The following is an 18,228-nucleotide window of genomic DNA, read 5'->3' as shown; positions in this document are numbered from 1 at the left end:
GAAGACTAAATATGCTAAGAAAAAAACAAAACAAAACGCTGTCTTCTTGGAGTTAATCATGCTTGCTAGCTTAGTAAATAATAAAAAATGAAAAGAAAAAACAGCCCATTTGTTTTTCAGAACCATAATGTAAATATATTAGCCAAATATATTACGTTAGCTGACTAGCTTAGTAAATAATAAAAAATGAAAAGAAAAAACAGCCCATTTGTTTTTCAGAAGCATATTCTGAAATGTAAAAATATTAGCCAAATTTATATCTTACTTAACTTGCTTTGCCTAATTCTTTAAAGATTTCTAGTATTCCATATGCCAAAATCACATCAATGCAAAGTATAATTTGGGAAAGAATACATTTTGAAGTATTACAACTATAATTTGCGATAGCTCATTTAATCTTTTTGGGAACGACAGCTCTAGTGAGCTTTATTTTTTTTTTAAGTTGCAAATGGTCTCAATATCGAATTCTTTGTTAAAAAAAAATTCTTCCTTGAACTCGAAATAGCACTTTTGATTATCCTGCATGGTACTGTTTGTCTGTGTCTGTTTTCTGGTTGGATTCAACTGATGTCTGTGCATTTTTTCATGAAAGGATATGAAAAGTCCCGAAGCTTAAACAACATAGCAGGCTTGGCAGGCAATGCTCTGAGGCTGTCTCCAGTCACATCACCCTACAACTCTCCTTGTCCTCTGAGGCGCTCCCGATCTCCCATCCCATCTATTTTGTAAACCAAGCTGCAGCAGTCGGCTAAGGTGTACGGATTCACGTGCTGGTTACCCCGCCTCGAAGAGAATTAAACGTAGAGTCACTCCAGGCTCCATTAGACACAGTTTAAATCCTGCATGACACTGCTATTTGAAGTCAGAGACGCCACTCGGGTAGCTAACACATCTCACCCCGGCTTACAGATCTCCTACAGTAGTGCTACTCCTCCACCTTAACGGCCCCGGTCTCCTTTCGCAATAAGATGACTGTCGGGGTCACACCGGCCAGCACCGACACATAAACCTGTCTTCAGGGAGATGCATTTAACCGTGTGCTTCCAAATGCCCATCACGTCATTGGACCTTCATTTCTCGGGACCCTAAACCATTCGGAAGACGTTTGGGATCCTATCTTGATCGCACACCACATGACCTTGCTCAGCTCATCTGCACGGACCGCCTTGTCTCCATCGCCTGAGAGCCAGGTCGCAGAGCCTGGGGAAGTGGATGGCTCAGGATCCGTGTCCGTGCACCCGCCATCCTGCTGACACGCAAGCCCTGGTCCACTGTCCTGCGTGTGCAATTGTGGGGCGGGAAGGGCCAGTTTCTCCTTGGCATCTTTTTCGTTTCGTTTCTTTTTTTTTTCTCCCTAATTTTTTGAAAGAAATATTTGCTTTAATAATGTCTTGATTTACTTTTCTTCAAAAATGCTGTACTGGCGATGTTTCTGGATGTTTGTGCCCAGATAACTGCCAAGAGGTTGTTACTGGTCACACGCGCTGAGGCCAGATCTCTCAAGGGCTCAGGGAGGGCAGGATACAGGACGGTGTCACCGCAGCCCCCGCTTGGCACTACAGTCCTACATATATATATAATAATCATTATTTTTTAATCCCGGATTTGTCATCCTTTTCAGAGGGAAAGTGCCAACTATCACCCAAAGCTCTCGTGTCTTTTTCCTTTTACCCCTTTCTTTATTTCGATCGATTGGTTTTTGTGCAAACATCAAAGATCATCATGGTTCGCAGGAGGCTCCCATCCCGACCCGCAGGACCGGTCAGATTTTCAGGCAGCGTCTGAGCGGCGGCCCGTCCTGCACGTTGTCTGTGTGTCCGTCCTACGGTCTGTCCCACTGCACGCAGCCGACCTCGTGGGGCGCAGAAAGGCCTCGACAAGACGCTCATGACTTTGACCCGGGTCCTGCCCCCCCTTGCCCCCCTCTCTGCTGCACACACGGGCGAGGCGGTGTAGACAAGGTGGGAGCGCGGGAGCCCCCGGGTGAGCAGCACCGAGGCCGCAGTGCCGTGGCCCGGCCCGCTGCAGGGTGGGCCCCGCCACCGCGTGCACCCCTGCTGCACCCTGGGTGCCTGCAAACCCCGCGACCCCCCACTGCACCCTGGACCTCCGCAGCCCCTGCGGCCCTGCGACCCCCGCGGAGCCTGCTGCACCCTGTCAGCGCCCGTGACCCCTGCTGCACCCTGGGTCCCTGCAACCCCCACGGCCCCCTGCTGCACCCTGTTGCCCCCGCGACCCCTCAGATCCCGTAACCCCGTGACCCCCGCGGCTCCCGTGACACCTGAAGCCCTGCGACCCCCGCGGAGCCTGCTGCACCCTGCGGCCCCCGCAGCGCCTGTGACCCCTGCTGCACCCTGGGTCCCTGCAACCCCCACGGCCCCCTGCTGCACCCTGCGGCCCCCGTGGCCCCTCGGCTCCCGTGACCTCCGCGAACCCTGTGACCCCTGCGGCCCCTGCTGCACCCTGCGGCTCCCACGACCCCCATGACCCCCGCGATCTCAGTGACACCTGCGGCCCTCGCAACTCCAGGGCTCCCCACAACCTCCGGGGTCCCTGCTGCACCCCCGCGACCCCCGTGACCCCCCCAGGCCCTTGAGGCCCCTGCAGACCTCGCGACCCCCATGACCCCTGCGGCCCCCGCGCCCCCGGCCCCGCGGACCCCTCTGGCCGCCCTCACCGTGCCCCCCGCCCACCCCGCGGGGACCCGGGCACGAGGAGGTGACCCCGCGACCCCCCGGGCTGCAGAGCAACGGTGCACGCGGGGCGGGGCACAAGGGGCAGGGGGGCCGCGGCGGCTCCGGGGGCAGGTCCCCGAGGCTGCGGCCCGCCCAGTCCTGCGACCAGGCGCCCTCTCCGGCCCCCACCGGCCCCGCCCTGACGTCACACGAGGGCGGCATGACGTCACACGAGGAGCGCTGGCGACACCGGGCGCGGGGGCGAGGGGAGGAGCCGAGTGTTAGCGCTGCTGCCGTTGGCCGCGGTGCTGTGTAGAGTCCACCGTTGGCCGCGGTGCTGTGCAGAGTCCACCGTTGGCCGCGGTGCTGTGCAGAGTCTACCGTTGGCCGTGGTGCTGTGCAGAATCTACCGTGGACTTCTGACTACCAGGAAACGGCCAGGGGGTCACCTGGACCCAGGACCCACCTCTGCTGCTGAAGGTGCCCTGACGCCCCCGGGTGCGCTGGGAGACCCCCGGGTCTTGGCCGTGGGCGGAAACCTTGGACAGGAGCTACAGCTGGGACTCCGTGGGTGCCCCCCCCCCCCCCCCCCCATGGACATCGTGGTGTGCTGCACACGGGCCAGGAGCCGAGGAACAGCTGTGAACACCAACACGCGTGCACGGGCGGGCTTCGGGCCCACGCTCAGGCCGCAGGGACCCGAGGGCACGACCACCATGCAGGGCCCACATGCAGGCCCAGGCTGCAGGGACCCGAGGGCATGACCACCGTGCAAGGGCCACACCCACACCAAGGCCGGAGGACCTGAGGGCACAACCGCCCACACGCGTGCAGTGCCCACACCCACCCCCAGGCCGCAGGGACCTGCGGGCATGACCACCCACATGCGTGCAGGGCCCAGGCCCAAGCCCAGGCGGCAGGGACCCAAGGGCACGACCACCGTGCAGGGCCCAGGCCCATGCCAAGGCGGGGGGACCGGTCCACGACCACCGTCTGCAGCTCCGAAGAGGCCCCGGGGCTGCAGGGACTGTGCCCAGGGTCACGTGGCCGTGACATCAGCGGCCACAGGTGTCTCCACTCCCCTGACTTGTCCCGCGTTAGATCCACGAGCATCCACTGTGTCATTTCTTTTTGTACAAGCCACTTATGTGATCAGCTTGTCTTTGTGGTGAAGTTTTCAGTGCCTACTTACCAGAACTAAGCTATTTGCAGTTGCGTGTTCGTGGAGTGCCAGAAATTCATTACGACTTAAAAAAAAAAAAAAAACAAAACACTGGCCAACATCATTCACGGTTTGGGTCTTGTCGTTGTTACCTCAATATAAATATTACAGAAGATAAAATTCTGGCGATGAGAGTATTTTTTTATGAAATGATCAAGGAGTAATGTCAGTATATAGTAGAGTATTAATCAAATTATATCCTAAAATGTATATTTTGCATAAAAGAGATATTCTTTAACCGATTATTATTATTTTTTGTGTGTGTGAGTTTTGTGGCAAACGAAGCTTATACGTGTCTCTGAAATCGCTGTAGTCAAAACTGTAAGAATTCTTCATCTCGCTTAACCAATGTTTGCAGAGCCAGTCCGTTCCCCAGGATTCCAAATACACTGTATGGCCCAGTTAGGAACCCCTGTGTCGTGGGCCTTTTGTGGACACGTCGAGGTGCATGCATGGCCTTGGGGACAACGGGGAGACATGTAACTCGCTCAACTGAAGAATAAAAGGCAACTAAGCTGGGGACAAACTTGGATCCTGTCTGGTCACATTATTCACGCTCCTTTCTTGGCTTTCCTCTTGGTTGTGGGGTTTTCACGAGGCTGTACTCTTTGTACGTCCCCTGGTGTCCTGGTGCCCAAGCAGCAGTCTCACACAACACGGGGGCTCTGGGCTCCGAGGGCTGACACACGCAGCTCTCACTCTCCTTCGGGTCTTGGCCGCGTAGCCAGTGTTTCCTAGGGGCGTCCACGGCCTGGATTTGCCCCATGGCCCTGACACCCAAAACTATGAGTCACGATGTCCCCCAGCATCTGTCGGGCACTTGATGACTCATACTGGATTTTCACTTACGCCGTCCGACCTAGTCTGCACCGCAGCCCTGGGAGTGACTGTCTGTGCTCCGCTGCCCGCTTACTGATGGGGAGTTAGGGATCAGGGAGGCCGAGCTGTTTGCATAAATGGTTGTTGCAGATCCTCCTCCCACCCTTGTTTCTCAGGGTCGGACCATTACCGCCTCTTGCTGCAGGTGTGTGGCCTGCTGGAGGTCGGGTGCGGGCCCCTCTGGGGCAGCAGGCTGCACGGAGCTAACACGCCCTCGTCCTGGGGGCTCCGCACTGGGGGAACCCATCAGGATTCAGGGAAGTGTAGACCGAGAAGGAGAAGCGAGGTTGGCAGATCCTGCGCTGCCCTCCCCTGCCCCCCACGGCTCAAATCGCCCTGTGCAGCTGAGTGTCTGCTGAGCAGCTGAGTCCCTAAAGGGGGCACGCCTAGATGCCACCCCCGGTGTCAGAATGTGAGGGCTGTTGTAAAGAGGAAAAATGCACAAGAAGGGGGAAAGAATGCATTTTATTTTATTTATTTTATTTTATTTTATTTATTTGTTTAAGATTTTATTTATTTATTCATGAGAGACACACGAGAGAGGCAGACACACAGGCAGAGGGAGAAGCAGGCCCCACGCAGGGAGCCCCATGCGGAATTCGATCCCGGGACCCCGGAGTCACGCCCTGGGTCAAAGGCAGATGCTTAACCACTGAGCCACCCAGGGATCCCAAGAATGCATTTTAATGCATGATAATTACCATCAGAGTTTGATTAAAAAAATCAAGACTCAATCGTAGTGAATGAAAAGGGAAGGTACTCATTTTCATCTTTGAAATAAATAAAAAGCAGGCTAATGGAATGGCAATAGTGAACTTCTCCCGGAAAGAGACAATGAATATGTTCAAAGGCAATATTATAAAGTGGGGACTCTGGAGGATTTATAACGTGCTAGAAGACATTTAGAGCTAAATGAATCTATTAAAATATTGAAATCCCTAGCCGTTTATGATGATTAAAATAGGCGGCTTAAAATTTTCCCTTACCGACAAAAACTGTCTCCCTTCCAATTGCCCCTGCCAAAATCCAACTAATTGTTTAAATTCATGAACATTATTAAACTATAGATATATATTAATTTTCTTTTTTTTTTAGTATATTAATTTTCTCTACCATAGATTCGGTATCATTAATTTTTTTTAATAAATTTATTTTTTATTGGTGTTCAATTTGCCAACATATAGAATAACACCCAGTGCTCATCCCATCAAGTGCCCGCCTCAGTGCCCATCAGGTATCATTAATATTGATCCTAAATTTAGTAATTTCCTGTTCTCCCCTAAACTAACTCTGTTTCAAAGATATATTTTTCATTATTGTCTAAAAATTAAATAATTTTATCGAATAACTATGACTTGATTTTTTTTCTTTATCATACTGTCATTCAAAGTGATGAACCAGTGAATATGCATTATTTTTAATCTAAATTGAATTTGCCAACATATATCATAACACCCGGTGCTCATCCTGTCAGGTGCCCGTCACCCAGTGACCCCGTCCCCCGACCCAATTCCCCTTCCACAACCCTTTGTTTCCCAGAGTCAGGAGTCTTTCATGGCTTGTCTCCTCTCATTTTCCCCACTCAGTTCCCCCCTTTCCCTTATATGCACTTTTAAAAAGGCTTATTTATTTGAGAGTGAGTGCGTGTGCCTGGGAATGGGGTAGGGGCGCGGGGAGAGGGAGAGTGAGTGCCTAGCAGGCCCCACGCTGCGCACCAGCCTGATGGGGTCGGGCGCTCAGTCCCACAACCCCAGGCCGTGACCCGAGCAGAAACCAGGAGTCAGGGGCTTCAGGGAGAGTCACCCAGGGCCCTGAATATGCATCGGAACAGCAAGACCTTCCAAGGCTGCGGCCACCTCATCTAGATCCCACATACACTGATGCCAACTGTATTAGGAAGAAGAGATTCCTGCCGAGAGCAGCTGTAGGTCCACAGTAACTGAGGGAGGAATGGACAGGCCTCCCCTTTCCCTCTGGCCCCACACAAGGGCACCGTCCATGTCGGCCACAACATTCGTGAACCTACGAGGACATGTCACCGTGACCCAAGGCCCAGGGTGCACGGGAGGCTCGTCTTGGCGGTGTAGGCCCTGCACATGTTGGTAAGTGGACGGCGACACGCAGCCACATCTGCAGCATCGCAAGGAGGCGTCCACGGCCTGCGACCCTGCTCATCCTGCCTCCCCCAATGGTGGCAGCCACCGGCCCTTCCTGCCTCTGCAGGCTGGCTCCCCTGGAGTGTCAGGTGCCGGCCTCGCTCGGGTCACTGGAGGCTCCCCAGCCTCTTCCTTTCGGGGCTGACTCCCGAGCCACTTCCTGAACATCCTGCAGTTGGTCGCCTGCTAAAAGACATCTTGGCTGCTTCCAAGTCTTGATACGCACAAATAAAGCTGCTGCACATACTGGGTGAGGCTATTGTGTGGACACAGGTCTGGGCTTCGTTGGCTAAACATCGAGAGCACGCTCCCGGGTGGCGGGTGGGTACCCCGGGTCACACTCACGGTTTCATTTGGTCCCTCTTCTGTGGGCAGCAAAAGCACGGCCCTAACCCACCTTCCCGAGGCCTTCCCAGGGAACCCCCAGGTCACTTACGCATCTGCGGTTTCATTTCCAGCTGTAAATATGTTGCTGATTATTCACCAGCAGGTTCTTTCTCTTTAAAAATATGATATGTTTGGGCAGCCCTGGTGGCTCAGCGGTTTAGCACCTGCCTTGGGCCCAGGGCGTGACCCCGGGTCCCGGGATCGAGTCTCACGTCGGCCCCATGACCTGATCCCACTACTGCAAGGTCACGACCTGAGCTGAAACCCAGTCGGACAATCAACCTACTGAGCCACTCAGGTGCCCCAGACAGCAAATAACTGCTATGGAGCCACATCGGGCTCCCTGCATGGAGCCTGCTTCTCCCTCTGCCTGGGTCTCTGCCTCTCTCTCTGTGTCTTTATGTCTCTCATGAATAAATGAATACAATCTTTAAAAAATAAATAAAAATACAATATTTTTTAAAAAATGAAACACAAGAAAAGCTTCTATAAAAGAAAAAAAAAAAACAGCCATAATGCCATAATTTTCTACTCCACAACCCAAATGGTTTCATTTTGTCGATTTGCCTTTTTTCCCCCTTTTGTTAAGCTCATTTTATGATTTTAGCACAGAGTGTGTGTGTGGGCATCCATGTGTGTATCTGGCCTATCATTTCGGTCCTGCTTCTGTCTGGCCCGTTACTTTTCTGGCCTCAGCTCACGCTTCCTCACGCACGCTGCTCAGGGAAGCACCTGGGTCTCACGGTGACCACGGCACCTCCCGTCCACCCAGCGGGTCCATCCCAGGCTCTGCGCCAGAAAAACTGTTGGTGTCCTTTAAAAATACATGAGGCTGTGCTCAGTTCTAAACCTTTAGAAATTATCCCTGGGGATGAGGCCTAGGCATATATATGATTTTTAAAATATGCAAATATATTATTAACAAACAACAGAACAAACACCCCACAGGTGTTTCTCCCGTCTGACATGGACTAACGTACAATAGAGATTGGAAATTACTATAAAGGAATAGGGTTTTTTCCTAAATAAATATTTTGCACGTAGGTATATTGTTTTCGCAATTAGAATGTAAAAAGGATGCATAATATCCCATTAGGTTAATGTTCTCTATATATTCATTTCCCTCAGCTATGTAGGATTCCTATTTCTTTTTCCTGTCTTCTATTATAAATCAAGAAGCATTGACCATTTTCTGTAGATACATTTTTATTTTAATTTTTGACAGGGAAGGTTTTTCAAAAATTATTCCCCAAATGGCATTATTGGCTTACAGAGTATGGAAAAATTCTTACGACCGTACTTTAAGAGCTACTTTCCCATAGTCATATTATGTTACATGTCATCAGCGACCAGTGAAAGTGACATTATCAGGATAATTTTCTTAGCTGTACTACAATTTTAAAAAAATATTATTTTTCTCAGAGTAAGTTTATGTGTGTGATTAAATTAGCAAGAGTTGAAGGATTATAGATATAATAAATTTTATTAATATCATGTCTCTGCTTTCCTCAATTTAGATAGTCATTATTAGCAGGCTAGCTAAGTATCCTTATCAGGAAATCCCGTTTTTCATTTTGTGAGCCAGATTTCAAATTTGGAATCAAATTTGATGTATTATTGTTTGTACAATAGTGTGCATGTATGGTAAACCTGTAGAACTTACATCTTCATTTTTCAATACATTTCTCATAGTAAAAAAAATGAGATAAGGACATTCCATGTAACTCAAAATCAAGTAACTCTTTAAAGGGGAAATAAATTTTCCTATAAGCCCAGGAGAGTTGTCCCAGCACATGATTTAAATACTTTGGAATGAGGTGAAATATTCATATTTTTATTAAGAGTAAATAGTGACATGAAATGGCTAAAAATAAGCACCATATGAAAAGGATTCTTAATTTAATTTAAATGTGGCAGTCCCTGAAACCTTTCTTTAACCAGTGGTCTCAGATTACATAAAGCCAATTCTTTCTTAATGGCCCAAAGGAGCTATAATTTGTGGATCGAAACCAAAACAAACCAAACCAAAGGCTGTAAATTCATTGCAAAAAATTAAGCAGGAAGTCAGTCCCTAAGGAATCATTGCAAATATATATATGTATATATATTATATTTATAAATATATTATAATATATATTTTTATATTTATAAATTATATATATATATATTTTTTTTCCTCAAGAGCTCACAGGTGTCAGTAACTTGGCTTCTCTGGAAACAAGGGCACTCTTTTAAATGTTCTCCATGGTCTTCCCTCCTGTTGCGCTGGCTGTTCCTTCTCACTTTGGGTGCTGGCAAGAAGCTTAAGAAAATTATAGAAATTCTGGAAGGATGGCTGGTAGAAATGTCCAGAATCTAAGATAATAGTGATTAAAAAACCTACTCATACACACAACTGAATATACAGGAAGAAACAGCATGAGATGAAGTAGCAAAGACTGAATATTGACTCAACCAAGGTCTTTTAGTGTGAAACAAGCAAAAAGACAAGTCAAAGATAAAGAAATGATTCTATGATTCTGCTTCATAAACCATGTTAGAATAAGTCTGTCACAAAAGAGCTAGGCGTTCTTTTCAACGGAGATTTTGAAAGGTTTGCATTGCATAACAAGGAGTCAGAAAAGACTGGCGATTTTTACATTCCCCAGCACAGAATGAAGTTAGTAACTTTCTCTTAGATGCCTTGTTTTATTTTATTCTTTCAGTTTTGACAAAAAAAAAAATCTTCCTTTACATTAATATTAAGGTTAAATGTTTTCAGAGTCAACTAATGACTGTCAAAATGCAAAATACTCCTGGCTTTATTTTGTTTTTATTTGCATAAAATATATTTGCACAGGCTTTTGGTCTGATTTATTGCAAGAGCAAAATATAATGACGAAATACTACTGAGAACATACCGCTTTTTAATGTGCAACTTCTTAATGACACAGATGAGATTCCTAGGGCAAATATCATTATAAGGTTTCTTTTCCAATATCAAAATTGTTAACGTTTAGATCTCTCTACTTATGTTTCTGGAACCAATAATTCTATGCAGAAAAACCATTACATTAAGTGTTAAAATATTAAGGTGGAAGAAGACAATTTGCCTTCAATAATAGCTTTCCTTGGTCCCGAATGCCCATGAATTGACATGTAGTTTATTGGACACCTAGAAAAGGACACAGAATTAACACTTAGAAAGCATTCTCTGACATACATGGTCCACTAGAGAGCCATGTCCCATCAAATATGTTTTTTTTATCATGTTTAGATATCAGGCTACGTATTACCCAAAAACTATTGAATCACCCACTGGCAGCTATGACCAAGATGCCTTAACATTCTCCTCCACTTGACTAAACTTTAGACTTATTTTTTTCTTGACCAGAGGCCCCTTTTCTTAGAGCATTTACTTTAGAAAACTTGATGTTGTAAATTCTTTCTCTGTCCCTTGGAAGTATAAATTTTCTTCCAGCACTTGCCAGTTACAACCCAAGAATGTCTTTCTCAGGTGCCAGGGAGCCATTCCCTTAAAACATAACCATGAGGACAGGACCCTATCCGCTAGCGTCTGTGGGAGGACAGGAGCCTAACTTCCGTGAATGCCCAACCCCACTGACCGACCTCCCCCCAGATGTCCTCCAGTAGTTTTCCTCTCCCTCACCCCAGTGCCTAAAACTCTCCTGCTTGTGTTTTAACAGAGTTGAAGTCTGGCTTTCTTCCTTATTGCAGTCGTCTTGAGTCCTATTGCAATAATCTTCACCTTCCTTGCCTGTTTAGCTGGCACGATTGGTTTTTGACAGTTCCTCAGTAGATAGTATGAAGTTGTGAATCACAATAAAACAACTTGGAGGACTTACAGGAGACGGGAAGGCGTGGGGGAGGAATTCCAGTCACTCTGTGACTTAACTATAATTTTGAAATAGATCTTTAGAAGATTTTCATAATATAAATATTATTTAAAAATTATTTAAAAATTATTAAAACTCAGTTGCTTGCTTTCCTTTCTTGAAACAGTTAAGTCCCCTCTTTCTCAGGTGGTTAAATTGACCGGGGGTGGGGGAGACTATAAATCAATTGATAAAGTGGCTGCCATTCAACTCTTCTCATTTTACTGTCAAGGAATATGATGAGATGAATGAGTTAGACTCATTCCTTCTCTGGACACTGACCCTTGGGTTGCCCCTGGCAGGCATTCATCACCCCATTTCCATGCCTGACATATTACTGGGCTCATAGAAGAATTTTAACACGCGTTTTTGAAAATTGAACTGTTACTTAGACTGATTTTCCTGAAATTCATATCTTCCCGTGTTCTCCCCTCGTTATTCATCTATCAGTGTCAGAATAAAACACAAAATCTCAAGCTTGCCATTTAAGACATTTTATCATCTGGCTCCTTTTACCTGCCAAGGAGTCAGCTATTGGTTCTTTTTATTTAGTTCCTTTGTTCAGTATCCAGAGTCTCACAAGGTGTCTGGGATACAGTAGACACCGTGTTAATCATTGTCCCTGGATCCCTTGCTGTCCTGCCTCATTCACTGGCCTGGAACTTCTCAGACACCGACACCAGTCTAGGTCTAACGTCAATTTGCCACAGACTCTGCAGTCATAGTATTTTAAACCTTTTATATATTTCTTTCATCCTTTCAACAGCAAATGCCAGAGTTAATTCCCAGGACCAGAAATTCAGTTGACAGATCTCCTCTGGGGCCCCATCCCCAGAATCTGCACAAGTAATGAGGTCCCATTGTGCTGTGATAAACCCAGTAAAGATAGATCTCCTTGACCTATGGTAAAGAAAATGGGGTTTAGAGGCAAAGTAAATTTAGTTGGAATCTTGTTCTTATCCTTTACTAGCTATAAGTCTTCCGACAAGTAATTTAAACACTAAATTTTATAGAAAGTTGTCAACTGGTAAGGATACCTACATCATAATTTTGTCATGAGTCCTAATGAGAAGATGCATATAATATGCCTAGTACACTTTTGTGAACAAAGATTCAGCTCTAAATATGAACTTCTATTATGATTATGATTATATTTTCATTGATTTTTTTTCTACAAATTGTGTGGCAGCTTGTGATTTTTTTTTTGTTCTCTAGTATTGATTTTTCTTTGTGGTAGATCTTATTGAACAAAATGTTGGCAACAGTTTCTAAACCCATTTCCAATTGCCTTTAAAGATAATGAAATCTTCCTTTCATATTTATCCGAGCATCAACATGAAAAGACTTTCAAAGGATTTTCTTATTTACAGACTCTCTCCAGAGATCAAGGTACTTACATTTTATAAAGACAAATAAAAATTAGTAGCGTATCTTTGGTAATTTACAGGTTCAATGTGACTGGAATTTTTTTAAGATTTTATTTATTTGAAAGAAAGAGAACATGAGCTGGAGGAGGGGCCAAGAGAGGGAGAAGTAGACTCCTTGACAAGCAAGAAGCCTGATGCATCTCAATCCCAGGACCCTGGATCATGATCTGAGCTGAAGGCAGACGCTTAACTGATTGAGCCACCCAGGTGCCCATGACTAGAAATTTTTAGCACAATTCCTGAAGTATATAAAAATATATATTATTTCTATTCTATCCTGCAGAATAGGCTAAAGAGATTCCAAGATTACCGCAGGATCACACTACTATGACCCAAAGTTAACTATAATCTTTGTGGTATCGATATATCCCGAGTCTATTGAGGACTCTTCAGAAAATTACCAAGTTCCCAAAAGTGCCTCATCTAGTTCTTTCACATTAGGAGTAGCTTCTACTCTAAACTATTAAAAAAAAAATGGCTACGGTCACATGATTATTTGTTTAGCTATTTCTCACAATCCTATGAAAGTGGAAAACATGTCTGCATTTAGCATGAGAAGGGGGAAGCAGTGATCAATGTTGTTAACAATAAGAGTAACATAATATTTTGGGATTGCTCTTTTTCGAAATAAAAATGAACAAAGATAGGAAAACTCTACTTTAGGAAATAATTTGGCATATTTTTTTGAATTGAAGAGAATAGGATTGAGAAAAGAGAAAACTTTAATGCTTCTGAAACAAAATACTTCTGAATTCAGAAGTTACATCTGGAAAATTTATAACATTGTTTCTAAACTCTGCATATTAATATGCATATTAATATATGAAATATTCAATTGTTGAAAAAACTGGGTAGGCACAAAAGGTAGACATTATATTTATGTACTTGTGGATTTCTTTCTTAGGAAATAAGTTGACGGATTCTATTTTTCATTCCTAGGCAATAGGAATTTTTAATTCCTTTAGTTGTATGAATGTTAAATATGAGATTTCCACTGAATACCCAAGTGTAGTGTATTTCAAGTAGGCAGGTGGATATATAAGCCTGGAGATTAGGTAAACTGTCTGGGCTGAAGATTTATATCTGGGAGGTGTTAGTATAAAGACGGCATTTAAGGCCAGAGGAGAGGTCTAAGGACTGACTCTTAGGGCGATTCCACATTAACAGGTAAGGAGAGATTGTCAGGACCAATAAATGCAATTGAGAATGAGAAAACATTGAGTTAGGAGGAAAGCTAAGAGACTGCATGGAACTGAAAATCTTAGATATACAATGAATGATGGAGAAGGAGATAATCAATTGTGAGAACTAGCTGTTGGATTTAGCAGTGACACTATTGGCAATCTTGACATGATCAGCTTTGTTAGTGCCGTGGAGATAGAAGCCTGAGTAGAATAGGTTTAGGGAATAGAAGAGAAGAACTGGAGACAACAAACGTAGAAACTCTTTTGAGGAGATTTGATGCAAAAAGGAACAAAGAAATAGGGCAACTGCAGATGGGAGATGTGGAGTTGAATGATTTTTTTCTAAGATGGAAGACATAACAGCATATTCTTTATAACTGGAAAAAAATAATGCAACACTTTTGACTATTTTGCAATCAAATCCTGCTTATTTATAGACAAAGAGAAATGTTTTTGAATAGTATTTCATACGAACATAATACATGGGCTCTGAATTCAAGATGGTTTCAGTTGGCTCAAAAAGACCTGAAATGGAATTTTATTAATTTATTATTTCTAGTAACAACATCAGCTCAAATTAATCTTTGGTTATGTTTTTAACTGTTTTTCAAAGGGGAAATTGAAATGTGGAAGTTTGTCCTTTGGTATCTTAACCAACAATATATTGAGTATGTCCATTATTTAGTTAGTTGATTATGGGTAGCTGAGACAAACTCTGGAATTTAAAATGGAGTTTTTGGATGACTAAATTAAATATTTACCCCCAGAAAGGATAGATTATAAGGGTGTAACTGGGAAAAGTAATAGGAAAAAAATACCTGACATCAGCATCTTCTTTCCCTATTCCATTCCTTCCTCTATTTCTTTTTTTTTAAATAAATTTATTTTTTATTGGTGTTCAATTTACCAACATACAGAATAACACCCAGTGCTCATCCCGTCAAGTGCCCCCCTCAGTGCCCGTCACCCACTCCCCCCCACCCCCCGCCCTCCTCCCCTTCCACCACCCCTAGTTCGTTTCCCAGAGTTAGGAGTCTTTACGTTCTGTCTCCCTTTCTGATATTTCCCACACATTTCTTCTCCCTTCCCTTATATTCCCTTTCACTATTATTTGTATGTTCTCCTTCCTCTATTTCATCCTTGAGAAGAGACGCTAATAAATGAGTGTAAAGTCCCATTCTCAGTGAATATGCTGAATCTTTCCAAAGAGGAAGAAAATAAAGTGCTCATAGGGAAAAGGCTGGAGCTGTTCACTCTGGGGAAAGGTAAAATTCCCCATGGCTGAGAAGGAGGCACACCTTTGAAGTGTTACCAGGAATAACGGGTAGCTAGCAGTAGCCTGGGGAGGCAGCGCCAACTGTGGAAAATGATGTACCTAGAGATATGGGGTCCTAGGCTGCATGGACGCTGTGACAAAGATCCTTTGAACCAAAGCTGGAATTCCCATTAGAGATGTTTTCAGCTATAAAAAAAGAGAATTTTTAAAATATCTTAAAACAAATCGATGTGTATTTTTTAGTTGTAAAATTTAATTCATAGGTAGCTGGTTCTTGGCATTATCGCAGCTGTTCAGCAACGTCATTTGGCTCTTTCTGTCTCCCCGTCTGCCAACTGTAGCGTGTTGGCTTTTATCCCTTTGCTCTTCATGTGGCATCTGTACCCGCATCCTCATGTCAACGATTCAGGAAGCCGAATGGGGAAGTGCCCATAGCAAAAGGCAATACCAGTGAGCTTCTGCTTTTAACTCATTGCTTATACTCTCTGCCTTGGCTTCCAAGCTTCCATGCAGCTTGATAAATGGAGTTCTTTAGTATTTATAGTTTCTTTTGTTCAAGGAAGACTCAAAAGGATAGATTGAAGTGGAGGATGAGTCAGGCAGCCTTAGCTTCTGTTGCACTTGGCATGTTACCTTCCCCAAAGGGAAATGCCAATTAGGAATACAAGCATGCCCTCAGCCATCAGTGAGAATGAAGGACCAGAGACCCTTCATTTTCTAGACAGCATACAACCCTCAGGTAGAGGGTAGAATCCTGACAAGAAGGAAGAAACGCCTCAAGATAGTTTAATTTTTTGCTACAGTGGCAAAGAAAGGCACAGAGATAGTTAACCTGATTGCTAGGTTATAGTGATTCTTGTGCCTGACTCATGTGGTAGAATGGAAACCACATCTGCCATCCAGCTGTAGGATGTGGTTCTAATAATGACTCTGAGAACTTGAAATCTCAATCGCAAAGCATAATCAATTATTGATCTTTTGACTGATAGTATATAAATAAATACCTAAAACTTGCACATAGGAACTTTTTTTTTTTTTTTTTTTTTTTTTTTTTATTTTTTTTTGCACATAGGAACTTAAATGCTTGTTGATTTTATTGGCATGCTTTTAGCTCCAAATATTTTAAATTAAACATGGTTCAGATGATTAAAAATGCAGTCTTCATTTGACTATTAAAAGCAGTAATTAAGGGACTCCTGGGTGTCTCAGTGGTTGAGCGTCTGCCTTTGGCTCAGGATGTGATCCTGGATTCCTGGGATCGAGTCCCACATTGGGCTCCTTGCATGGAGCCTGCTTCTCTTCCCTCTGCCTGTGTCTCTGCTTCTCTTTCTGTGTCTCTCATGAATAAATAAATAAAATCTTTTAAAAAAAAGCAGTAATTAAGAATAATACAAAGTGTTAAAAGCCAGAAAAGATTTTAATAATGTCTTTTATTTCATATAAAACGTGATACAGGCATTTGCAGAAGCATTATGCCATTTTCATTCATAGGGCATGAATTCAGAATTACAAAATTCCTATTGCAACTTACTTAGATTCTCTTTTTTAAATTTTTTATTTTATAGATTGGAATTCATTTTTATTTTGTATCTCCTCTAAACCTTTGCAAAGTCTAGGATCTCTGAAGTTCTTTTTTTCTTTTTAATTAGATAAACTTGACATGTACTATTGTGTAAATTTGAGATATATATAGCATGTTACTTTGGTACATTCACAGGTTATAATATGTCTGTTGTAATGATATTTATCAATTTATTTACTTATAGTACAATATTATTGTCTACATTCAATATCCTGTACATTAGATCTCTATGGCTTATTTAGTACTTATTACAGGTTTGTACCCTTAAACACCATCAATCTTATCCCTTCCTCCTCATCCCTGGTAAACATTGTTTTACTCTTTTTTTTTTTTTTAAGATTTGACTTTTTTTAGATTCAACAAATAAGTGATATCATACTTCGTTTGTCTTTCTCTGACTGATTTATCTCACTTAGCATGACAGTGCTCAAGGTCTATCCATGCTGCTGCAAATGGAAGGATGTCCTCCTTTCTTTCTTATGCTAAATAATATCCCATTATGTATTTTTCTACATCTCTTTTATATATTCATCTGCTGATGGGCATTTGGGCTGTTTCGTATCTTACCTATTGTGAATCATGCTATGATATACATGGTTAAATTCTCTTTTGGTTTGTTCATTAATAAATAATTATTACATTTCCAATCTTTTGCCTGGGCACAGTGGTCCAAAAAGCCAAGGTCTTTGCTGTCATGGAATTTAGATTATAGTAGGGAAAGAAAGAAAATGCATAAATAAATATTGTTTATCATTTGCCAGATGGTGATAGTGGGTATGCCATAAATAGGGACGTGCAGATAGGGAGTGGATGGTAGGGGGTGCCATGAAGATCGGGTCGTGAAGGAAGGCCTGGTGCCAGAAGAAATCTGGAACGAGAGTGTTTCAGGCTGAGAGGACAGAAGGCCAAAGTGTTATTGGTGCCATCAAGGAGCTACAAGGAGCCAGTGGGGCTGGAGCTGAGCAAGAGAAAGAATATGGGGAAGGAGCTGGGGCGTAGATCATATAGGCGCATTTTAGGCCATGGAAAGGACTTTGTTGAAAAAATAAACAAAAACTCAGTTATGACTTTAACTGATATAGTTAGTTGACCTAATTCTTTTCATGTGACATGAACCCATAATACAGGGTAAAACATGTTAATGTGCTTTCATAATACATCTGGGATATAATTAAGCTTCAGAGTAGTATGTTATATGAATAACGCATGTAACAGTAATACGCATATAAATGTACACGGTTTTCAATGGCTGTAAAAATGTTGACATTTTTTCATCTTTTGAAGTTGAGTCTTGAGCCTCTACATACCTATAAGTTCAGGTTGACTAACTGGTTGTGTGGGTATTGTGAGCAGAGTTGCCTACACAGGGTGATTCAGCTCATATCAAGCCCGATTTTTGCTACTCCCACACCCCAAGGTTCAAAAACATTTCTCCCACTAGCCCTGTCTGAGAGCTGGAAATTACCACATTATTCATTCCCTTGAGTTAAGGCATTGGAGGATGCTGATAATTATTTAAACACTCTTTGAGAGGGAGGTGAGTTAATGCACTATCTACTTAAAAA

General features: G+C 43.7%; 1 protein-coding gene across 12 annotated transcripts in view; it reads left to right on the top strand.

The window, feature by feature from the left end:
• Window positions 1-18,228, top strand: part of KCNC2 (potassium voltage-gated channel subfamily C member 2) — a 225,201-nt gene that overhangs the window by 178,333 nt on the left and 28,640 nt on the right. For 9 of the 12 annotated variants that reach the window (XM_049115176.1, XM_025476579.3, XM_049115172.1 and 6 more), the window contains one exon: window positions 593-4,427. The exons of 1 other annotated variant lie outside the window; for it this stretch is intronic. In XM_049115176.1, the coding sequence (XP_048971133.1) occupies window positions 593-729 (137 nt within the window). In that variant the 3' untranslated portion in view covers window positions 730-4,427. Of the gene's footprint in view, window positions 1-592; window positions 4,428-18,228 lie in introns of those variants that run through there. 2 more of the 12 variants (XM_049115175.1, XM_049115173.1) reach the window with 1 other exon arrangement.

The sequence above is a fragment of the Canis lupus genome, chromosome 10 (assembly GCF_003254725.2).
Source record: "Canis lupus dingo isolate Sandy chromosome 10, ASM325472v2, whole genome shotgun sequence".
NCBI lineage: Eukaryota > Metazoa > Chordata > Mammalia > Carnivora > Canidae > Canis > Canis lupus.
This window is presented reverse-complemented; position numbering and strand designations above follow the sequence as displayed.